Source organism: Octopus sinensis, linkage group LG24, assembly GCF_006345805.1.
Source record: "Octopus sinensis linkage group LG24, ASM634580v1, whole genome shotgun sequence".
NCBI lineage: Eukaryota > Metazoa > Mollusca > Cephalopoda > Octopoda > Octopodidae > Octopus > Octopus sinensis.
In genome coordinates, this window is record NC_043020.1 from 6,238,688 (window position 1) to 6,265,379 (window position 26,692).

At 37.8% G+C, this 26,692-nt stretch overlaps 1 protein-coding gene across 2 annotated transcripts in view; it reads left to right on the forward strand.

The window, feature by feature from the left end:
* The first annotated feature begins 5,364 nt into the window (after positions 1-5,364).
* The window catches only part of LOC115223898 (protein argonaute-2), a 67,611-nt gene continuing 46,283 nt past the window's right edge, over positions 5,365-26,692 (forward strand). The window contains exon 1 of one of the 2 annotated variants that reach the window (XM_036513016.1): positions 5,365-5,684. In XM_036513016.1, the coding sequence (XP_036368909.1) occupies positions 5,663-5,684 (22 nt within the window). In that variant the 5' untranslated portion in view covers positions 5,365-5,662. The remainder of the gene's footprint in view (positions 5,685-26,692) is intronic. The other variant, XM_029794621.2, reaches the window with a different exon arrangement.

Here is a 26,692-nt window from a genome sequence, read left to right on the forward strand (position 1 = left end):
ATCTATCTATCTATCTATCTATCTATCTGTTAATATGTCTGTCTGCCTCAGTGTGTGTGTGTGTGTGTGTGTGTGGTGTGTGTTATATAACCGAGATTAACGGAATTTACAATGCAAATCGATATTTTTTCAAAAAATAAATTTTTTGTTAATTTCGGATCTTTACCTTTTGACCTAAGATTAAAAAAAAAATAATTTTTGTAACTAAACACTTTCAAACTTCGGACACTGGTAGAATGTGTCATATAAAACACCTTTTACTCTTAGCATTTGAAAGTTTGAAAATGTTTAGTTACAAAAAAATTATTTTTGAAATCTGTAAGTCAAGAGGTAAAGATCCTTAATTTCCTCATGAAAAATAAATAAACGTTAAAAAATTGATTTATTGCCGAAATTTAATATCTGCCGGCTGGGTGTGTTTTGGTCTTAAACGGGTTGGAGATTTTGAAAGTAAAAAACCGTTGCGAAAGGAATTTGACTTTTCTCTGTGTGTGCTTATTGGAGACGGACATCCTCTCTATTTACGGTTCTAAATTCAAATTCATTTTTTCAAATGCTTATATATATATATATATATCTATATGGCGATCTTTCGTCTCTAGTAGACCTTTCCGTCGATTTCCGTAAAAAACTTCTTCTTTTTTTTACATATGGGCTTGCGGTCTCCCACACCCCATCAAACACACACACACACACATGTACATCAATGCTTGCCATGCACGGTAACTTCAAAAGAACTTCCCTCGTCATACAATCGCTTTCTCTTAGTCTCTTTCGCTCTCATTACTTCAAAAGTTCCCGCAAGCCCATATGTAAAAAAAAAAAATTTTTTTACGGAAATCGACGGAAAGGTCTACTAGAGACGAAAGATCGCCTATCTATCATAAACTTTCTGAATGTGAAACTATTCATTCTTCGAATGAGCTTCGATAACCACTATTCCAAAAGATGTGTGTGTGTATGTGTGTGTGTGTGTATGTGTGTTGTGTGTGTGTGTGTGTGTGTTATATAACCGAGATTAACGGAATTTACAATGCAAATCGATATTTTTTCAAAAAATAAATTTTTTGTTAATTTCGGATCTTTACCTTTTGACCTAAGATTAAAAAAAAAAAATTTTTGTAACTAAACACTTTCAAACTTCGGACACTGGTAGAATGTGTCATATAAAACACCTTTTACTCTTAGCATTTGAAAGTTTGAAAATGTTTAGTTACAAAAAAATTATTTTTGAAATCTGTAAGTCAAGAGGTAAAGATCCTTAATTTCCTCATGAAAAATAAATAAACGTTAAAAAATTGATTTATTGCCGCAATTTAATATCTGCCGGCTGGGTGTGTTTTGGTCTTAAACGGGTTGGAGATTTTGAAAGTAAAAAACCGTTGCGAAAGGAATTTGACTTTTCTCTGTGTGTGCTTATTGGAGACGGACATCCTCTCTATTTACGGTTCTAAATTCAAATTCATTTTTTCAAATGCTTATATATATATATATATATATATATATATATATATGCGATCTTTCGTCTCTAGTAGACCTTTCCGTCGATTTCCGTAAAAAACTTCTTCTTTTTTTTACATATGGGCTTGCGGTCTCCCACACCCCATCAAACACACACACACACACATGTACATCAATGCTTGCCATGCACGGTAACTTCAAAAGAACTTCCCTCGTCATACAATCGCTTTCTCTTAGTCTCTTTCGCTCTCATTACTTCAAAAGTTCCCGCAAGCCCATATGTAAAAAAAAAAAATTTTTTTACGGAAATCGACGGAAAGGTCTACTAGAGACGAAAGATCGCCTATCTATCATAAACTTTCTGAATGTGAAACTATTCATTCTTCGAATGAGCTTCGATAACCACTATTCCAAAAGATGTGTGTGTGTGTGTTGTGTGTGTGTGTGTGTGTGTGTGTATGTGTGTGTGTGTGTATATTTCGCTGATAATGCCAGGAGTTTCGCTAAGTTTTTGTGGTTATTAATTTGTCGATAATTAAGAATTTTAGCATCGTAAAGTGATTTTTAAGCCGAATGAATATCTTAACGCCACCACCAATTAGTTCGATCTCTTTACTGTTATTTTGTTGTCCTATGTTCGAATTTCACTGTCGCTCGGCTCACCTTTCTTACTTTTAATTAATGAACTTTCGCCAATAATTTCTAGGCGTTTTCGCCTTTGAAAAATCAATTGACGAAGCTAAGAAAATAAATAAAAACGAAAATATTCGCCCAATTTTTTTTTTTTTTTTTTTTTTAATTAGTGTCCCGTCCCAGCTTCTGGGACACTAACCGACAATGGAATAGAAACAATCAAACACATATACACACGTACAGGTCATTAAAAGATCGGCTTGAATTTGAACCGTAAAAGCGAGGATATCCATCCGCCGAAAATATTCAGATAAATTTGGAAGTATACCGACTTCCCACTCAGTTCCCCAAACTTTGAGGACCGTTTGTGGAGCCCTTAATGAATTTTTGTCCTGTGATGCAGAAATGAAAAACTAATTAAAAATTAATGTGTAGAAATTAAAAAGTCACCCGCATATACATTTTTCTCATTTAATTATTTTATTTTAATAATTACCTTATATAGCAGAAATTTATTGACATTAAAATTTCTTAGATTTCGTTTAACGTCTATTTATTAATACGTTTCGTTTTGGGTTCGCATGGCATTAGAAGTTTCGAAACATTTAAACCTGTATACACGCTCTCTCTTAATATTAATCTGTTCTGGGATCTTTTCCTTTTGGTTCAAAAGGAAGAGATCCATATTCTGTTTTTATATTCCAAACTCATTTAATTTCGTTACTTCTTTTACACAAAAACTGAAACACACAAACGATTATTAGTCAGGGGTCGGAGAATTCTGGTTTAAGCACCCCTCATAACTTATTTATTTGGGGGAATTTTCAGAAAACTTTTGCAAATTTGTGTTCTACACACGGGAATTTATAATATTATGCAAAAAAAAAAAAAGAAAAAAGTTGTGTGATTTACGGGTAATTTAAGATATTGTTTTAGCGCATCTCACGACCACCTGATACCTTCCTTGTTTCTTAATTGCTCTGGCATGTGTTGATGGTTTTCAATATGTTTCTCCCCATAAATACATTTAATGGAATGATGATACACATAAGGGTGGTCCATTGCTGGGATTTAGGCAAAATATTTGGACTGCCCATATTATAAAATCTTATTTGAAAATAAAATCGAAAGAGAGCGAAACTTTTAGGATTTAGTAGCTTTTTTTTTTTATTTTGTAAAGATGAGTTCCTTGATAAACTTTTTATCGAAGAGACTGATGACTTTTCTGGAATGAGGGTACACTCTTCGATAACTGAGCAAGCATTAAGGGCCGCAGGGAGCCAAAAGTGCGGCTAAATGCGATTCGGTGAGAGTATTTTTGCTTGCTCGTACACGTGTAATATCTTTCGCCAATAAAAGTTTATCTTCTGCAGACGGTTCGTCAACAAGTGTTTTTCTGGAAGATTTTCTGACCAATTACCGTTCTTAAGACTGGGCAGAATTCTAATTAAAGCACCCCATATAATCCTTCATAGCTTTTTTCTTTGTATTTTCAGAAAACTTTTTTGCGAATCTGTGTTCTGCTCGTGTGGATTGATTATGAAAGAAAAAAAAAGATTCTTTAACCACCTCACCACCATAATCCTAAAAGTTCAATTCTTTTTCGAATTATTTTATAATTTTAAAAATCAGTTTGAAATACGGATAGGCGCAGGAGTGGCTGTGTGGTAAGTAGCTTGTTTACCAACCACATGGTTCCGGGTTCAGAACTGCTTGACATCTTGGGCAAGTGTCTTCTACTATAGCCTCGGGCCGACCAAAGCCTTGTGAGTGGATTTGGTGGACGGAAACTGAAAAGAAGCCCGTCGTATATATGTATATATATGTATATATATATATGCGTGTGTGTTTGTCCCCTAGCATTGCTTGACAACCGATGCTGGTGTGTTTATGTCCCCGTTACTTAGCGGTTCGGCAAAAGAGACCGATAGAATAAGTACTGGGCTTACAAAAGAATAAGTCCCGGAGTCGAGTTGCTCGATTGAAGGCGGTGCTCCAGCATGGCCGCAGTCAAATGACTGAAACAAGTAGAAGAGTAAAAGAGTAAAAGATTCTTTAACCACCTCACCACCATAAATCCTAAAAGTTCAATTCTTTTTCGAATTATTATTATTTTTTAAAAAATCAGCTTGAAATATGGATAGTTCGAATTTTTGGCTTAAATCTCAATATAATGGACCACCCTTCGGTGCACCATTCCATTAAATGTATTATTTGTGGGGGAGAGGAATATTGCAAAACATCAATACATATCGGAGTGAGAAAGAAACGAGGAAGCTATCAGGTGGTCGTGAGATGTGCTAAAAATAACAGCTAAATCGGAGTTAATATTTTTTTATATCATTAATCTTAAAAAAAATTTTTTTTTCATAATCATATGAATCATAAAAATAAAATTTGAAAAAAAAAATTCTGAAAATGCCCCAAAATAAATAAGTTAATTATTCTATGTGGTAATTAAGCCCAGAATCGTAAGAAGAAACGGACTTGAGTCAGTTAAGGAAATCTCTACACTGGGAAAGGAAGTCGTACAGGAGAAGGACCGCAGTGAATACTCTCTCTCTCTTTCACACCCTCTCTCTAACTCTTACTCTCTCTCTCTTTGTCTCCCTCCCCCTCATTTCTTTATCAACGGAAATGAAAGAACCATTCTGTTTCTCTATCTTTCGGGTCTTTCTTCCTCTCTCTCTCTCTGTCCCTTAAAAATATAGAACTCCTATTTCTTTTTTTTTTTTGCATCGATCACTAAACCTCGTCTGTCGAAAACCTTTACAACTCCCTCTCTGTCTCACTCTATCTCTTTCTCTTTTACCCTCACCATCTCTGTCTTTCACTCTCACCCTCTCTGTCTTTCACTTTTACCCTCTCTCTCTTTCACTTCCACCCTCTCACTCTTTTACTTTCACCCTCTGTGTCTTTCACGTTCATCCTCTCTCTCTCCTTCACGCTTACCCTCTCTCTGTCTTTCACTTCCACCCTCTCTGTCCTTCACGCTAACCCTCTCTCTGTCTTTCACTTCCACCCTCTCTCTGTCCTTCACTCTCACCCTCTATGTGTTTCACTTTCACCCTCTCTCTGTGTTTCACTTTCACCCTCTGTCGCTTTCACTCTTACCCTCTCTCTCCCCTTTGACGCTTACCCTATCTCTCCTTCACGCTAACCCTCTCTCTGTGTTTCACGCTTACCCTCTCTCTCTTTTACTTTTACCCTCTCCCTTTCACATTCACCGTCTCTGTCTTTCACGCTTACCCTTTCTCTCTCTCTGACTCGCACCCTCTCTCGCTTTCACACTTAGCCTCTCCCTCTCTCACTCTCTCTCTTCCTTGCTTGCTGTAATTAACTTGATATGAAAGAATAGCAGAGAAAAGATGACGATGTTCGGCCCAGCACAACTGATCTATGTGTTCCTCCATTATTATTTCATCTGCTGACACCAGAAACTGTTTTACAGACATTTATTATTATTATTACCATTATAGCTACAATTCCCCGCCCTGGATACTTTATTCCGAAGATTCTAAAGTGTCTTCACCACCAGCACCATTGATCTATTGTTGGATATTTTAACATGTTTCCGATGACACCTCCAGGTAAGACTCTATTATGGCCATTGTGGGTGAACCAAGAGGCAAGAGTCGGGAGTCAGTCCCTGGTGGTGGCTGGCTGGCTGGCTTCGATATGGAGAGGACAAAACAAATAGGTTTTCATATATATATATATCTACTACTAATCATCATACATTAGTACCAAGAGACACAGCTACAACTGTGTGTGTTGTGTGTGTATATATGTATATATATATATATATATATATATATATGTGATAAATATACACATCTATGTTGATTAGACGGGCACATGTAACTGCTCAAATTATCAATTATATATAAAAGAATATGTGTATTTATATGTGTGTATAATAATATATATGTATATAGATAGATATGTTTGAATATATGTATGTATATATGTATAGGTGTGTGTGTATATATATATATGGATGTATATATGACAAATATACACATCTATGTTGATTAGACGGGCACATGTAACTGCTCAGTATATCAATTATATATAAAAGAATATGTATATTTATATGTGTGTATATGAATATATAAGTATACAGATAGATATGTATGTATATATATATAGGTGTGTGTGTGTATTGTGTATATATATATATATATATATATGGATGTTCAAATATACACATCTATATTGATTAGACGGGCACATGCTCAAATTATCAATTATATACCAAAGGATATGTATATTTATGTATGTGTATGAATATATACGTATATAGATAGATATGTTTGAATATATGTATGTATATATATAGGTGTGTGTATATATATATATATATATGGATGTTCAAATATATACATCTATATTGGTTAGACGGGCACATGCTCAAATTATCAATTATATACCAAAGAATATGTATATTTATATGTGTGTATATGAATATATACGTATATATAAAGATATGTTTGAATATATGTATGTATAAATATATATAGGTGTGTGTGTGTATATATGGATGTTCAAATATACACATCTATATTGATTAGACGGGCACATGCTCAAATTATCAATTATATATTTTAAAAAATGTATATTTATATGTGTGTATATGAATATATACGTATATAGATAGATATGTTTGAATATATGTATATATATATATATATATATATATATATATATAGGTGTGTGTATATATATATGGATGTTCAAATATACACATCTGTATTGATTAGACGGGCACATGTAACTGCTCAAATTATCAATTATATATCAAAGAATATGTATATTTATATGTGTGTATATGAATATATACGTATATAGATAGATATGTTTGAATATATATATAGGTGTGTGTGTATATATATTTTATATGTACACATAACTGTAGATATGTGTGTAAATATATACATATATACTGTGTGTATATTTCCACACACATGTACTGTATCTTTCAAGCAAATATATAAATATAACTGCTTATATATATATAATGTATGTGTGAGTTTTCTGTATGTTTATATAAATGTGTGTGTGTATATATATATATGTTTCTTTATTATATATATATAAATATAATGTATGTATGTTTATATAAATGTGTGTGTATATATATATGTGTATGTATATATATATATATATATATATATATATATATATATATATATATATATATATAGGTGTATGTATGTATATATATGTACATGTATGTATTTGTGTGTTGTGTATGCGATATAAACATCTTTCTGGCTGTGTTTCAAACACAAATGTAAACGTTTATATAAATGTGTATATGTGTGTGTGTGTAAAGGACTACAGAAATCAGTCACTAGAGATCGAAATTAATTAACCAATCAATTAATAATATACAGTGGGCCAAACGTAACGCACCAAGATTAAAACTCATTTAACATGTATATATATATATATATATATATATAATATATATATATATATATTTCTAAAATTGAATGAAATAAATAATGCTTGATATGCACGTATTTGTACATAACGAACAAAAGGACTTAAAATAATATTAATAATAACGTAGTAATAAAATGTCAAATGTTTTCCCAGCCTCTATATATATGTGTGATACCAGTTATATACACATATACATCGTGACCAAACATAGACCAACGTAAAACTGAGATAGATAGATAGATAGATAGATAGATAGATAGATAGATAGACATAGATAGATAGATAGATAGATAGACATAGATAAATAGATAGATAGATAGACATAGATAAATAGATAGATAGATAGACATAGATAAATAGATAGATAGATAGACATAGATAGATAAATAGATAGATAGATAGATAGATAGATAGATAGATAGATAGACATAGATAAATAGGTAGATTGATGTATAGAGAGAAAATATACAGATCTGTCTATATATAGAAAAACCGAGATCGATCAATGAATATCTATGTGTGTTTTGTATATTCAATTTTATACACATCGCTGTCGAGATCAGACACACACCTACACCTATGCAAGAGTTTACACTCACACACTTATATTTATATAATATGAGAAGAGATAAAAAAACAATCTATTACAGATAATTTCGCTTTATATAGGAGAGATCGAGATTAAACAAGCGATCAATCAATATATATATATCGTGTGTTCAAACAAGATTATTACCACTTGCTTTGATAACACATACACAAACACACGCACCACACGTATACATACGTACACGTATATATATATGTACGTTTAGGCATGGCCATATTTCGATTATGTGATTGATAACAACAGGCCCAAAATATCGATAACAAAACTCAAAGCCGTTTCTATCATTCAGAGACAGAGTGATCTGTCTTTTGAAAGGATAGCATCGTCGCCGATTTCTTCCAAATGCACGAATTCTTCATCTTTAAACCACAGTATTACATACATACATATATATATATGGTTATATATCATCGGAGTTAGGAAGGGCATCCAGCTGTAGAAACACTGTAGAAACACTGCCAGATCAGACTGGGCCTGGTGCAGCCTCCTGGCTTCCCAGACCCCAGTTGAACCGTCCAACCCATGCTAGCATGGAAAACGGACGTTAAACGATGATGATGATGTATGTATATATATGGTTTTACACACGCATATATATATACATGTATGTATATGGTTTTATACATATATATATGTATATATATGGTTTTGCACACACACATATATATATATGGATGCATGTATACATATATAGTTTTATATATGAATATATATTTGGTTTTAAATATATATATTATTATATATATATATATATATATAATGTTTAACCTCTGCTTTCCATGCTGGCATGGGTTGGACAGTTTGACTGAAGACTGACAAGCCATGGAGGCTACACCAGGCTCCAGTCTGGTCTGGCAGTGTTTCTACAGCTGGATGCCCTTCCTAACACCAACCTCTCCAAGAGCGTAATGGGTGCTTTTTATGTGCTAACAGTATGGGAGCCACTCATGCGGCACTGGCAATGACCATACTCAAATGGTGCTTTTTACATACCACTGGCATGGGAGCCACTCATGCGGCACTGGCAAGGACCATGTTCGTATGGTACATTTTACATGACACTGGCACGGGTGCCAGTGAGATGGTACTGGCATCGGCCACGACAATGATTTCACTTGACTCAACAGGTCTTCTCATGCACAGTTTATTGCCCAATAATTGAAGGGTACTCTTAAATGGGTCAGTTATGTGGCTCTGGCATAGGCCATGGTTACAGTCTCACATGATTTGCTGTGTCTTCTCAAGCACATCTCCAAAGGTCTCAGTTGCTTGTCATTGCCTCCGTGAGGCCCAACATTTAAAGGTTGTGCTTCAACACTTCAGCCCAGGTCTTCCTGGGTCTACCTCTTCCACAGGTTCCCTCCACTGTTAGGGTGTGACACTTTTTCACACAGCTCTCCTCATCCATACACAACACATGACCATACCAACACAATCATCTCTCTTGCACACCACATCTGATACTTCTTATGTCCAACTTTTCTCTCAGGGTGCTTACACTCTGTCATGTATGCACACTGACATTACACATCCAGCAGAGCATACTAGCTTCATTTCTTGCAAGCTTGCACATGTCCTCAGCAGTCACAGCCCTCTTCACTGTCATTCACACACATGCAACATACCTTTCACTCTGAGCAAGAGGACTTTGTTGCCAGCAGAGGTAGGAGCTCTCTGAACTTTGCCCAGGCTATTCTTATTCTAACAGCTACACTCTCAGAGCATCCACCCCCACTACTGACTTGGTCACCTAAGTAACGGAAGCTATCAACTACTTCTAGATTTTCCCTCTGGCATGTGACGGAAGCTGTTTTCTGCACATTTTCAGGGTTTATTGTCCCTGTGTATTTGCCACACACAAAAGCTATCTTCCCAGTTAATCCTCCTTTGATATTGCTGCACCTCTTCTGTATCTATAGATTACACCGAGTACATCTTATGGAGTTTCTACCTATGCATTTTCTACAGATCGAGCAGGACCATCTACCTGAAGGGATTTGCGATTTGTCTGCCTTCCTACTTACTAAGACTTTGATTTTTGCTAGATTGGCTCTGAGGCCCTTCAATTCTAAACCTTGCTAACACACCTGAAACTTCTCTAGTTCTGATAGTGACTCAGCTATTAGAGCATAGAGGAGTTCCTAGGGGCATCCTGTCTTGAATTCCTCTGTTATTGCCTGGATGACTATGATGAATAAGAAGGGGATGAGGACTGATCCTTGGTGGACCCCTACCCAAAATTCTTCACTATACTCATTGCCAACCCTCACCTTACTGACAGCATCCCTGTACATGGCTTGTACAGCTCTCTCTAACTACTCATCTATCCCTAGTTTCCACATTGACCACCAGATAAGGGATCAGGAGACCGTGTCAAAGGTTTTCTTCATATCAACAAAAGCCAAGTACAGAGGTTTATCTTTGGTTAGGTATTTCTCCTTCAGCTGTCTTACCAGAAATATATATTTCTTTACTACCCACAAGGGGTTAAACATAGAGGAGACAAACAAGGACAGACAAAGGGATTAAGTCGATTAGATCGACCCCAGTGCGTAACTGGTAGTTAATTTATCAACCCTGAAAGGATGAAAGGCAAAGTCGACCTCGGCGGAATTTGAACTCAGAACGTAACGACAGACGAAATACCTATTTCTTTATTACCCACAAGGGGCTAAACACAGAGGGGACAAACAAGGACAGACATAGGTATTAAGTCGATTACATCGACCCAGTGCAAAAGTGGTACTTTATTTATTAACCCCGAGAGGATGAAAGGCAAAGTCGACCTCGGCGGAATTTGAACTCAGAACGTAACGACAGACGAAATACCACTAAGCATTTCGCCCGGCGTGCTAACGATTCTGCCAGCTCGCCGCCTCATCTTACCAGAAATATAGCATAAAAAATTCCAAGTATTATTTTTAACAGTTAGATTTAATTTACATTAGGTAACGTTTTCTCATTGGACATTTCTTTAACTAACTTTCCCTCTGCTGAATATATGGACATTTAACTAGTAAATCTATATTAATCTATAGAGAGAGTGTTATCGATATCTCGATATTTATATCATACCCTAACCATTCATCTGTTAGTTGTGGTTTAATAATTGGCATGACTGCCATCACTATCACACACAGGAACAAATAAACATGAAACTCATAGATCCAACTTCTCTGCTCTTTTTTAAAGTTCCTATTATTATTATCTTTTTTTCTCTGCACTGATGAGTACTATGATAATTTCAAAATTCAACTATGAATTCATATCTGTGTATGAAACAATTGTATGCATGAATGAACTTACAAATTTTTAACATCTTTTCTCCTCCAATTTTGACAAACTTCATTCCATGAATTAATCACACACTTAATATTCTGATATATATATATATATATATATTGGCGTTAGGAAGGGCATCCAGCTGTAGAAACACTGCCAGATCAGACTGGAGCCCGGTGCAGCCCCTGGCTTCCCAGACCCCGGTCAAACCGTCCAACCTGTGCTAGCACGGAAAACGGACATTAAACGATGATGATGATGATATATATGGTTTTAGTGAGGCACACATACAGACATTCTCAGTTTTATATATACATACATGTATATATAATTACACATATACGTACATATATATATATATATATATACATACAAATATATACACATAGACATACATACATATATACATACCTATATACACATATTTACATACATATATACACACACATATATATTATACACACACACATATATACACATGGAAGAGTGTAGGCTTGAAACATTAAAGACCTTTTCACTTATATATATATATATATATATATATATATATATATATATAGGGAGAAAAAAAACAGGTGGTGTAGACAACAAACAGATGTTTTGTATAACACTCAGGAAGTGAAAAGGTCTTTAATGTTTCAAGCCTACACTCTTCCATGTGTATATATGTGTGTGTGTATGTATGTATATGTGTGTATATATGTATATATTTGTATGTATATATATATATATATGTATGTATGTATATGTGTAATTATATATACATGTCTGTATGTGTGCATCACTAAAACTCAAGAACTTCTCAACCGATTTCATTTAAGCATTACTTAGGGTCCATGGAGTGTCATGCCTCTCCCCCTCACAATTTTTCAACTTCTTGCTTAATGCAAGCCCGGATCAATCTCTTAGACTGTTTCGCTATTACGTGTCGTCAAAAGCGAAATAACATCTCTATTGCAATGTGATAGAATGGTTTCACTATGTGTATATATATACGTGTTTGTATATATGTTAAATAGTTTCATTTCTATTAGTTTCAGTATATGTATGTGTGTATATATATATATATATATATTACACACATGCATAATATACATGTTTGCATATATATATATATATATTTATATCTTTGTATACGTATATATATATATATATATAGATATAGATTTATGTATGTATATATATATATATATGTGTGTGTAGATGTATATATATGTATATACAGGTGTATATATCTGTGTGTGTGTAGATGTATATATATGTATATATAGGTGTATATATCTATGTGTGCATGTGTATATATGTGTGTATATGTATATATATGCATATATTTGTATATATGTGTGTATATGTATATATATGCATATATTTGTATATATGTATATGTATGTATATATATATATGTGTGTGTATATATATAAATGTATATATATATATTTTAGGCCAGCCGTGATTGGGGTGTGAACATACTCAGTAAGGTTTGAACCCCTTATCAGCGAGAAACACCGAGTAATCCCATAGACTGGTCTACCCCAACATAAATATTGACCCTTCTACATGTTAGCGTGTACCTCTCTTCCCGATTTATTTCTACAAACGATATTTATATATACATATATATATATATATATATTCTATACTTAAGTGTGTTTCAGTTAAGAGGAATGACGACTGAGGCACCATCCCAGAATGGTGATTAACGTTAGGGCTATTCCATTCGTAGAGGCTTGGTTCAATATGCCTTGAGAAGATGGTCTGTTTATTGTACCATTTGTTAATATATATATAAGGTATATGTATCTATACAGTGTGTATTTACACACACACTAACATGTGTGTTGTAGGAGTACATAATCTCTAATTATATCAAATATATATATATATATATATATGTGTGTGTGTGTGTGTGTGTTGTGGACTTGAATGCTTCTAATATGTTGTGAAAGGCTACTGCAAAATCTCTTTAATTCAGAGTTCGCGGATAAATAAATAGTGAGATAAGATAAATGAATCAAGTACAGGTACACACACACACACACACGTGTTACACATATACACCCATATACACGCGCACACACACACTCACACGTTTATACAATATACAATTGCTACTTTTAGTTATTGAACACGACTTCCTCTCTCTCTCTGCTTTGAGTGGCCACACACATATGTATATATGTGTGTGTATATATATCTATATCTGTAAAATTCATATATATATACACACACACACACACACACATATATATATATAGAGAGAGAGAGAGTGAGTGAGTGAGACACACCAAGCGCCATTATCACTCATCAGAGAGCTTCGCTACTATCACCAGCCCTCTCCCACCCACCCACCACCATCATTCATTAATCAATATTATGATCAAGAGGGAAATCCCTCCCTGGCCATTCGGCCAAATCTCGTTCTCTCTCTCTCTCTCTCAAACGTATGAGATCAGACCTTGGGCCAATTAACGGCCCGCGGGACTTCGTTAATTGTGGCACAGAGCCAACGAAATATATCACTTTCGGTTTTTCTTTACTAAGTGCGGCTCGCTTCTCGAGAAAATCTTTGCCCGTGCCTCTGGTAGACCTAACCTTTCGCCCTGGGTTTAACCTCACCATCTGCTGCTACCCTGTGTACATTTAACGGGTGTGCATGCACTTTGCAAGCATTGGTTTCCGGTTTGAGGGTATCTTCCTCCCTCCCTTTCTCATCAGACCCCTGTAATGGGATCACAGACACTGCTTTCTCTCTCATGGTTAAGATAATAGATAAATAAATAAATAAAATGCCGTCTTAAAATAATTGGGGGAAAACCCCCCTCGGAAAATTAATTAATGTAGTCCCTCATACAGTGTTCGAATAGATGGCTTAGCTGATTGTGACTGGGGTATCTTTGTTTGACACGGCCGAACTGAATGCGATGGCGGGGAAGGGGTTCTTTTACACAACACCACCGCCACCGTCTCCATCATCACTACTTCTGCACCCATCGCCACCGCCATCATCACTACTTCTGCACCCACCGCCACCGCCATCTTCACTACTTATGCACCCATCACCACCGTCGCCACCATCACGACCACTGCCACCGCCATCATCACTACTTCTGCACCCATCACCACCACCGCCGCCACCTCCGCTCGTCACTACGACGGTGACTATCACCACCTCCACTACCACCACCACCACACCACCACCACCACCACGGCGGCCTACTATTATTGTGTCTACCTGATTCTGCCTGTTTGTCCGTCCGCCCGTCTGTCTGGATCTTGCGAATATTTGTCTGTCTGTCGTATAGAGAAAAATAAAAACGTCGAGTGGTTGGTTGGTTCTTCCTTGTTTGTTCTCTGCCGCCAGACACTTTATCTGTTGCACACACACACACACACACACACACATTTGGCTTGCTATTAATGGAGCTTCTGCTGCTGCTGAGGCTCCTACTACTACTACTATTACTTCCACCACAGCTGTTAGTGGTGGTGATGTTGCTGTCATTTTTGGTAAAGGATGGTTGCTTGGTTGGTTGGCTCTTACTATCTTCTCCCTCGTCAGACCTGACTATATTATTTGCTAATTGCAGACCCTTTTTTTTTTATCAAAGGCGTTCCAGCCGTGACCATCATCCCAATATGTCTTTGCGTTCTTCTAAGCACATATCCAATATGTCCGCTTTCCTCCCCCTCTCTCTTTCTCTTTCTCTTTCTCTTTCTCTCTTTTCTTTTTAAAGACAGTCTGTTGTGTTTCGGAGGATGTTTGGCTGCTATTTCTAGCAAGATGAGCTAGCGCGCAGAAAGGGTTGGCTGGTTTATTTGGACTCCACTACTACTACTACTACTACTACCACCACCATTACTACTATTACTACCACTACTACTACTACTACTACTACTACCATTACTACTACTACTACTATACTACTACTACTACTACTACTACTACTACTACCATTACTACTACTACTACTACTACCATTACTACTACTACCACTACTACTACCACCACTACTACTACCATTACTACTACTACTACTACCATTACTACTACCACTACTACTACTACCATTACTACTACTACTACCATTATTACTACTACTACTACTACTACCACTACTACTGCTGCTGCTGCTGTTATGGTGATGTTCCTATTTATTGGTGGTAAGCCTGGCTGGATGGCTACTACTACTACTACTGCTGCTGTTATTGGTTGTGTAGAGCTGTAACTGCTTAAGGTGGTAGTAATACTCTTGCTGCTGTTGTTGGTGGTGGTAGCGGTGGTGCTGATGGTGGCGTTACCACTGTTGTTATTGGTGGCTGCTGCTGCTGTTGTAGCTACTACTACAGCTGTTGTTGGAACAGCTATTGTTGCTTCCCTCCCCCCCCGCTCTCCCCACCACCGCATCTTTCCCATTGGAAAAGAGCATCGTATTGTGATTAACTACATATACATACATACGTTCATACATACATACATAGCTGCATACATGCATATGTACATAATACATACATACATATATACATACATAATACATACATACATACATGCATATGTACATACAGACATAATACATACATACATGCATACATACATACATGCATACATACATACATACATACATACAGACATGCATACATACATACATACATACATACATGCATACATACATATATGCATACATACATATATGCATACATACATAATACATACATACATACAGACATGCATACATACATACATAATACATACATACAGACAGACATGCATACATACATACATAATACATACATACATACATACAGACATGCATACATACATACATAATACATACATGCATGCATACATACATACATAATACATACAGACATGCATACATCATACATACATACATGCATACATGCATACATACATAATACATAGACATGCATACATACATACAGACATGCATGCATGCATACATACATGCATACATACATAATACATACAGACATGCATACATAATACATACAGACATGCATACATACATACCAGAAAACTTGCAACACGCATAGCGCTGCGTATATGTGCATACATACATAATACATACATAATACATATATGCATACACTATAATGATGCATTTTAACGCTTTAGTGACAATCTTGAAAAACGAGAATATTTCAGGCAAAAGAATGCAACGAACTAACAACCACTTTCAAAAATGCAGTCTGTAAGAGGAACAGTAAAAACATGCAAGTCCTTCCTAAAGTTCGTGTGACAGCTCACCATTGTTGTTATTGAAATTCCAGTGGTGGAGGCTTTGTTTCTTTGTTTGAAACAAGCTCCTTCTTTCCTTCATCATCATCATCATCATCATCATCGTTTTAGCATCCAGAGGCATGGCTACAGGTGTGGCTGTGTGGTAAGAAGTTTGTTTCTGAAACATCCGAGTGTGATCGTTGCCAGAGCAGCCAACTGGCTTCCATGTCAGTGGCACATAAAAGGGTACCATTCGAGCGTGATCGTTACCAACGTCGCCCTACTGGCACCTGTGCTGGTGGCATGTGTAAAAGGATTCGAGCGAGGTCATTGCCAGTAATGCCTGACTGGCCCCCCGTGCCGGTGGCACGTAAAAAGCACCCACTACACTCTTGGAGTAGTTTGCGTTAGGAAGGGCATCCAGCTGTAGAAACTCTGCCAAATCAAGATTGGAGACTGGTGCAGTCATCTGGTTCGCCAGTCCTTAGTCAAAATCGTCCAACCCATGCTAGCATGGAAAGCGGACGTTAAATGATGATGATGATGTTTTCAAGTTCAGTTCCACTGCATGGCACCATGTGCAGCTGTCTTCTGCTATGACACTGTACTGGCTGACCAAAGCCTTGTGAGTGAATATGGTAGACAAACCGAAAAATGCCTATTGTTTGTGTATAGGTATAAAGAGCCCCTTTGGTCATGAATGCCCATGGGATTGCACCTTAAAAGTTACCCTTTAAGGTACAATTCCAGGCAAGATTGTTTACGGAAGACCAGCAGTCACCCTTGCATACCAACCTCCACTCTCCATGCCACTGATGTTATGCAAGGGAAATGCAGAGGGGCCGATACAGATTGGCACCAGTGGCTTCATAACTCATTTCTACAGACTTAGTGATCGGGAACGTGAAATAAAGTGTCTTGCTCAAGAACACAACACACAGCCCAGTCTAAGAATCGAACTCACTACCACATGGCTGCAAGCCGATGCTTTAACCACTGAGCTAGACTATATATATCTGTGTGTTTGTGTGTGTGCACATGTCACTGTTTCTTTGCCTTGAGACATCATGTAATAGTCATAAATGTTTGTTTCTTCTCAAGCCATGTGTGGCTCATGGGTGCTGGTTTCCTTGGTGTATAGGTTCCCCACCTGGACAGGACGCCGGTCTGTCGCAGGTGAGCTGCAAGATGCAGGAGGAAAGAGTGAGAGAAAGTTGTGGCGAAAGAGTCAGCAGAAGTTTGCCGTTACCTTCTGCCAGAGCCACGTGGAGCTTAGGTGTTTATGAGCGAAACACCTAAGCTCCACGTGGCTCTGGCAGAAGGTAATGGCAAACTTCTCGAGTCCGCTGCTCTAACCACTTGGTCATGTGCCTCCACAATAGTCATAAATGAGTGTCACTGTCTAGCAAACAATGTCCTTTGTTTCTAATCTTCTGTGGAAATATATCTGGTCATGAGGAAATATCATCCTTACAGGTGAGGGTTGGCAGCAGGAAAGGCATCTGGTCATAGAAAATCTGCCTCAACAAATTCCATTCAAGATGCTCAAGTATGGAATGAAATGGGTGTTAATATGATGAGGTTTCTTTCCATGCTTGCCTGACTCTGGTGCAATTGATTTAGGTAGATTTACTACTGTTGGATGCTCTTCCTGTCACCAACCCTTGCTTGTTTCCAGGCAAAGTAGTATTTTCCCGTGCTCCAACATGTTTTCGCAGGATGTTGGAAGTGCATGACACCGCTTATATGACAGTGACATTCATTTACAACTATAACGCAAAGTCAAGACAAGTAGACTCACACATACAAATACAACAAGCTTCTGTTAGTGCCTGTCTACCAAATCCACTCACAAAGTTTTGGTCGGCCTAGGGCTATATGGTGAGACCGAACCCCAAAACATGGGATTAGGAAGGGCATCATCATCATCGTTTAGCGTCCGCTTTCCATGCTAGCATGGGTTGGACAGTTCAACTGGGGTCTGAAAGAAGCCCATCGTATGTATGTATATATGTGTGTGTCTGTTTGTCCCTGGTACTTAGCAGTTTGGCAAAAGAGACCGATAGAATAAGTATAGGCTTGCAAAGAATAAGTCATGGAGTCGATTTGTTCGGCTAAAGGTGGTGCTCCAGCATGGCCACAGTCAAAATGACTGAAACAAATAAAAGAATATAAAAATACGTGTTGGCTATCAACTTGTAAACAAGTATGGCCTTCACTGACAAATTATCTTATTCTAGATGTTAAAGACAATGAGTGTCAGCAATGCCCATTGCTGGAATTTAAAGTTATTTATAGCTTACACAACACTTCTAAGATTCTCATGTACAAAACCAAATAATGAAGAAACAAACAAGAACAACATCTCTGGTTTCATAAGGAGGTGGGTGTTATTTCAGTATTTCCTGGGCCTCACAGAGGCAATGACGAAAGACCGAGATCTTTGGAGATATGCTGTGACTGCAAAGACCCGACAAATAATGTGAGTTCATGGCTGTTTCCCGCACTAGTTTTGCATAGCCACCCCAGGCCATCCAAAGTATCTTGGATTGCAGAATGACCTGCTGTGCTTACCTTGGATCATAGGGTGACCTGCTGTGCTTGAGGAGACCTATTGAGTCAAGTACATCAACATCAAAATAAATATAAAATGGAAATTGTAGTTGTGATACCTGTGCCGGTGGCACGTAAAAAGCACCAACTGATCGTGGCCACTGCCATCCTCCCCTGGCACCTGTGCCAGTGGCACGTAAAAAGCACCCACTACACTCACGGAGTGGTTGGCGTTAGGAAGGGCATCCATCTGTAGACACACTGCCAGATCAGACTGGAGCCTGGTGCAGCCTCCTGGCATCCCAGACCCTGGTCGAACTGTCCAACCCGTGCTAGCACGGAAAATGGACATTAAACAATGATGATGATAAAGAGAGATGTCTTTTAAACAAGTTGTTCAATGGCTGTTTTTGTTTTGTTTTTCGTCCTGCAGGGTATCCAACAAAAACCACCCTTCCTACCAAGCAGGCTTGATAAGATAGCCAATTTAATTACCATGTGACATGCATGCATACTTACAAACAAACAAACAAACAAAGTTGACCATTTTGTGACCGATGGGTCAAAAGAATATGGGTGGAACTTAAAATTAAAACGGCCAACAAGCTAAAACACAACTGGCCAGATATTGTTGTGTGGGACCACAAAGAGAAGACATGTTTTGTTGTGGAAATCAGCTGCCCTCTAGCATATTTCATTATGGTGGAGGCGCAATGGCCCAGTGGTTAGGGCAGTGGACTCGCGGTCATAGGATCGCAGTTTCGATTCCCAGACCGGGCGTTGTGAGTGTTTATTGAGCGAAAACACCTAAAAGCTCCACGAGGCTCCGGCAGGGGATGGTGGTGATCCCTGCTGTACTCTTTCACCACAACTTTCTCTCTCACTCTTACTTCCTGTTTCTGTTGTACCTGTATTTCAAAGGGCCGGCCTTGTCACTCTCTGTGTCACGCTGAATATCTCCGAGAATTACGTTAAGGGTACACGTGTCTGTGGAGTGCTCAGCCACTTACACGTTAATTTTACGAGCAGGCTGTTCCGTTGATTCGGATCAACCGGAACCCTCATCGTCGTAACCGACGGAGTGCTTCCCATTTTATTATGGTTGCATAATGAAATACGGTGTTCCTGCCAGCAATTGCTGTGGTTAGAGCATTTGGCTCACAACCGTAAGGTAGCGAGTTCAATTCCCAGACCAGGCTGTGTGTTGTGTTCTTGAGCAAGACACTTTATTTCACATTGCTCCAGTTCACTCAGCTGTAGAAATGGGTTGCCTTTCCCTTGGATAACATTGGTGGTTTGGAGACGGGAGGCCAGTATGCCCAGGTGACTGCTGGTCTTCCATAAACAACCTTGCCCAGACTTATGATTCTGTGGGGAACTTTCTAGGTGCAATCCCATGGTCATTCATGCCTGAAGGGGGTCATTACTCTTACCCTTTTGCCAGCAGTTAATATATACATGTGTGTGTGTGTGTGTGTACAATGATCTTGTGCCAGTTTTCCTCACAAGGCCCGGGCTATAGTGGAAGCCACTTACCCTGGGTGACATGCATCAGGACTGAACCTGAAACCATATAGTTAGGAAGCAAATTTCTTAACCCAACAGCCATGCCATCTTAAAAGAAAAAAGAAGGATACATTGAATTATATAGTCTTGAATATAAGCTGGGATGGCCCTGGTTGGAATTTTTGTTTTTTATCATAGGCGCACAAGTGGCTGTGTGGTAAGTAGCTTGCTTACCAACCACATGGTTCCGGGTTCAGTCCCACTGCATGGCACCGTGGGCAAGTGTCTTCTACTATAGCTTCGGGCTGACCAAAGCCTTGTGAGTGGATTTGGTAGATGGAAACTGAAAGAAGCCCGTCGTATATATATATATATATATATATATGCATGTGTGTGTTTGTGTGTCTGTATTTGTCCCCCTAGCATTGCTTGACAACCGATGCTGGTGTGTTTATGTCCCCGTTACTTAGCGGTTCGGCAAAAGAGACCGATAGAATAAGTACTGGGCTTACAAAAAAATAAGTCCTGGGGTCGAGTTGCTCGATTAAAGGCGGTGCTCTAGCATGGCCGCAGTCAAATGACTGAAACGAGTAAAAGAGTAAAGAGCAAGCCTGTTCTGTCATTACTGACCTTGGGCTAAACAGCAACAGGCATGCTAGAACAAAATGAACTTTGTAGGAAATGCAATATGCCGAGAATGTCAGACTGTATTTCATACAATAAATCTCTGTATGCCAGAGTTCACCGTGTGGTTTTTCAATCACATGGAGAGAGAGAGAGAGAGAGTTGGTATATTTAGATCACAAGATCTGGTGATCACACTTAGTCCTTAACCCTTTTGATGCCAAACCATCTGAGACTGCTCTGAGTTCTGTAATATAAACATCCTGTTTTAAAATAATCTAAATTACAATCTTCCATCAAAATTTTATGTTAATTTGCCTTATCTTGATAATGCCAGTTATTTTCATTATTATCAAAATCAATCCATAATACAAATTTCTCGCTTAAAAATAATCTAAATTAAAACCTATCAAAATTCTGTGAATTTACATTCCAAAATTCATCTTAACCCTTTAGTGTTCGCATTATTCTGCCAAAATTAATGCTTTTTTATCCACATTGTTTTGAACTAATTGTGCATTATCTTGTAGCTATGAGATTTTGATGAGGTAGCTGTTAATTTTTAAGATGATATTGTAGGGTTGGTGTGAGAGACCAGATCTGGCCAGTTTGAACATAAAACAGGCAGAATACTTTTGGCCGGATATGACCGGTTTAAATGACGGTTATTTTCCTAAATTCTTCATTATTGCCAAAATTAATTGAAGGGAGTGTATTTTAAAAAATGTCTTGGGTGTGACTTTAAACTGCATCTGGTAGTGGTGCCCTGGTTCAGAAGTTCCAGTATTGTCAGCTAGTTTTGTTCCCAGATCTTCTCTGCCCTAGAGTAGTAACATCTGTCAGGGTCTCAGCTATGAGTTAAATAACATGTAACCACCCAAGTCAAGGTACCTTAAAATCATGGGATGCAACAGGTGGATGTGCCCTTTTCACCAGATTTAGCACCTGCAGGCTTCTGTCTCTTCCTCAAGATGAAAAGGCAGCTGAGAGGTTGCCATTATCAAGATCATTATCAAGTAGCCCAGGCTACTAACCTCAAGATTCCAAGTTCGATTCCAGGTAGTGACCTGAATAATAATAATAATAAGAAGAAGAAAGATAGATAGATGTGAATAGGCCAGACATCATATTGAAAGACTTCAGATCCAATATCAAGATCCTGAGCAAATCACAGAAGGTCCTCAACTCATTTATGTTAAATGACTTCTAGGCCAAATTTCAAAAGTGGCAGGAATGCTGAGACAGGTGTATTGATGCACAAGAGGACTATTTCAAAGGAGACAATGTTAAAACTTCGGTAAATAAACTCGTCCAGGAACCTTTCGATACCACCTCGTATGTTGAAATCAATAGGAAAGTTCACCATCTTAAAAACACCAGTTTTAAAGAGGTCAAATTCTATCATAATGTTACATTGTCATTTAAGGAATGGTAATAACTAGATTAGTAATGGTACAAAGATTCTTCTGATAACTAATTATTGCATATCTACACCAACACACCATGGTATCACTGTTGTTATTTCACCACATGCATAAACATGGTATTGCTTTCTCACCTGCCCTATTCATCACATTTAGCACCTGCAGACTTCCGTCTCTTCCCCAAGATGAAAAGGCAGCTCAGAGGTTGCCATTTTAACTCCAGTATCAAGATCCAGATGGCGTAGTGGTTAAGAGCATGGGCTACTAATCCCAAGATTCTAAGTTCAATTCCAGGCATTGACCTGAATAATAATAATAATAATTAATTCTTCTTATTGGCCACAAGGGCTGACAAACATGATTGGAAAACATAAAGGGACAAAACAGGACGAAAGGTTACAAAGGGTTTTGTCCGTTTTTTGAAAGAAAAAAGTCCGTGTAAACAAACTTTACAACAACGAAAAAAATTCAACAATTTATAAAACTCCCAATAGAGGAGACGCTTCGAAAAAAGGAAAGGTCTCACGTGGAAAAACCCATAAAAGCCACGGGAGCCTGGTCAAAAGGAGGGTAGAGAGCCCCTTTCTCCTTTTATAATACCTTTTTCAATTACAGGTGAAACCTCAGAATTGGTCCATTTATACTGGCCATTCTTGCACAATTTACCCACCTTTCAGAAAACTTGCTATCAGACAGCACTCTCCTCTCTAACCACATCTTCCTTTTCAAGTGAAACTTGAAAAAGTTGATGAGGCCTTGACCAAAGAGGAAAGTGTCTGACTTTAGCCCTTTCACATCTCTTAAATATAGAACTGAATGCATAAACATTTTACTGGATTTTAGTTTCCTTATCATCTGTCTCAATATCTTTCCACTGATACCATCAATATCCCTGTTTTACCCCTCATTTACCATCATCATTGTTATCCTCTCTCTCACCTTTCATCAATATCAATATTTTCTAGCTTGTAAGTGTGGATATCCCTCTACCCCATATTATATCTCAATATCCCATCCTTGCTTGCTGTCACCATAGATATCCTATTCTACTATTGCGTAAATGTCCATATCTTAATCGTCCTGTAGCATTAATATCATGTCCAGATAATCCACTGTAAACATTTTTGCTGTAGGAAAATTTGTGGCAAGAAACTTTTCACCATATAGGAAAATTGGCCATGAAACAGAGTCACTATATGGACAATGATAAAGCATATTACATCAGCATTTTTTGGAATTAAAAAAAATAATGATAGAAGGTTTTATAAAAGCGTTAGATAAGCAAGTCTTTTATTCAACATCAAACATTAAAAAAATGTGATGAGGTCGTTTAAAGCAAAATTTCTTATGATGAATTTTCATATGGCAAAGATGTTTACAGTGAAATTAATTACCTTTGATAAGCTGGAGAAAGCCAGAAGTCTGAACATGTAAGGGTCTTTGGTAAGAAAGGGCTGCAGATGTGTCCAGAAAACTTGCCGTGAGACAAATTCACCGTATGGACAGTGATAAAGCCTGATATCATTATCAGTAAATACTGATATAATTATCAATATTTTTTTTAAATATAAAAAAATAAGAATGATAAAACGTTTTATAAAAGTGTTAATAAGTAAGTTGTTATTCAATGTCAAATATCATCATCATCATCGTTTAACATCCGTTTTCCATGCTAGCATGGGTTGGACAGTTCAACTGGGGTCTGGGAAGCCAGGAGGCTGCACCAGGCCCAGTCTGATCTGGCAATGTTTCTACAGCTGGATGCCCTTCCTAATGCCAACCACTCCGAGAGTGTAGTGGTTTTTTTTTTCAATATGCCACCTGCACAGGTGCCAGACAAGACTGGCAAACGGCCACGATCGGGTGGTGCTTTTTACGTGCCACTGGCACGGGGGCCAGACGTGGCTGGCAACGGCCACAATCAGATGGTGCTTTTTACGTGCCACTGGCACGGAGGCCAGTCGGGGCGGCGCTGGCAACGGCCACGATCGGACGATTCTCTTATGTGCCACCGGCACTGGTATCTCAGTTACAATTTCCATTGATGTTGAAAGATTTTGATTTTGATTTTCACTTGCCTCAACAGGTCTTCACAAGTAGGGTTTGTGTCACAAGAAGGAACGGTATGCATAAGTGGGCTAGCGACGTCCCTGGTAGAGGCCACGGGTTATGGTCTCAATTGACCTCCCGGGTCTTCCCACGCACAGCATACTTCCAAAGGTCTCGGTCTCTGGTCATTTCCTCGGTGAGACCTAAAGTTCGAAGGTCGTTCTTCACCACCTCGTCCCAGGTTTTCCTGGGTCTATGTGATGAGGTCATTTAAAACATGAAAATTCCCAAGTAATGCTGTGCAAATAAAATACTTTTTGCTGCACATTTGTATGAAAGCATTTATCTCTTAAATTTTTTTAATTGATATCGTTATACTTTTTCTTCATCCCTGCTGCATTTCCTTGATCTAAATCACGCTTTATCTTTTCCGTTAAACTCTCATCCTTTTTCGAATAAACGTTATTACAAAATACACAAAAAAGCTACACGTTTGCATTATGTTATACTAGCAGTATCGCCCGGCGTTGCTCGGGTTTGTAAGGGAAATAACTATATAAGCATTTTTAGAGAGTTATAGCCAAAAAATAACAAAAAAATGCATTAAAAATGGGAAAAAAATGATGGTAAATTATTTTTTAAATCGTTGACTCATCGTAGACATTTTTAGAGAGTTACTTCCTTTATATAATAGCGAAAAAATGCATTAAAATGGAAAAAAATGATGGTAAATTATTTTTTAAATCGTAGACTCATCGTAGACGCGCGCTAATACCCAGAAGGGCTTGATATGAATCACGACTATAAGATACCCACTTTTGGTTACACTGCACCGCAAAATGTGGGAGTAGTTAGGAATCTAAATCATAGGAGACAGACACACAACTTGACTTTTATATATAAAGATATACAATAATAATAAAGGACGTTACCGTATACATTTTTATAAACCAAGGACGTTATATAGACCTCCTTGATTCAAGTTATGAGTTTCGAGATATTAGGATTCATGTTTGTAACAGAGCTTTGAATTGCATCAAGGAGACCTTCTAGAACACTGTTGTTTGTTCCTATACAACCAATTCTCCTACAACGGAATTTCTTATGGTGAATTTTTCTATGGCAAAAATGTTTACGATGAAATTTCCTACAACCATCAATATCTCGGCACTTGTACCGGTGGCACATGAAAAAACATTCGAGCGAAGTCGTTGCCAGTGCTGCTGGACTGGCTCCTGTGCAGGTGGTACGTAAAAAACACCCACTACACTCTCGGAGTGGTTGGTGTTAGGAAGGGCATCCAGCTGTAGAAACTCTGCCAGATCAGATTGGAATCTGGTGCAGCCATTTGGTTCACTAGTCCTCAGTCAAATCGTCCAACCCATGCTAGCATGGAAAGCGGACGTTAAACAATGATGATGATGATGATGTCCCGACTTCGCAAAATATCAGGCATTGATATCTTCACCTCACATAGTATCAGTGTTGATATCTTTGATCTTCCATAGCATCAGTGTCTATATCATATCTTCCCATGGCATCAACATTGATATCTTGATCTTCAAAATCATCAGCTTTATTGTCCTCACCTCGACTAGCATCCGTACCTATCTCGTCCTCCAAAAATCTCATCTCATCTCCTTCACTCGTTTCAGTGCTATTTATTATGTGGCAGTGAAACATGGACACTGACAAAAAAATATTATCAAATGGGCGAGATGGCTGCTATACAAGGATGCTACAAATGGCCCTAAATGTGAAGCGGCTGTAACAAATGACAAACGAATGCCTTTATGGAGACCTGCCAAAAGTTAGCAAGAGGATCAGGCAAAGGCAGCTGTGACTATCTGGTCGCTGTGT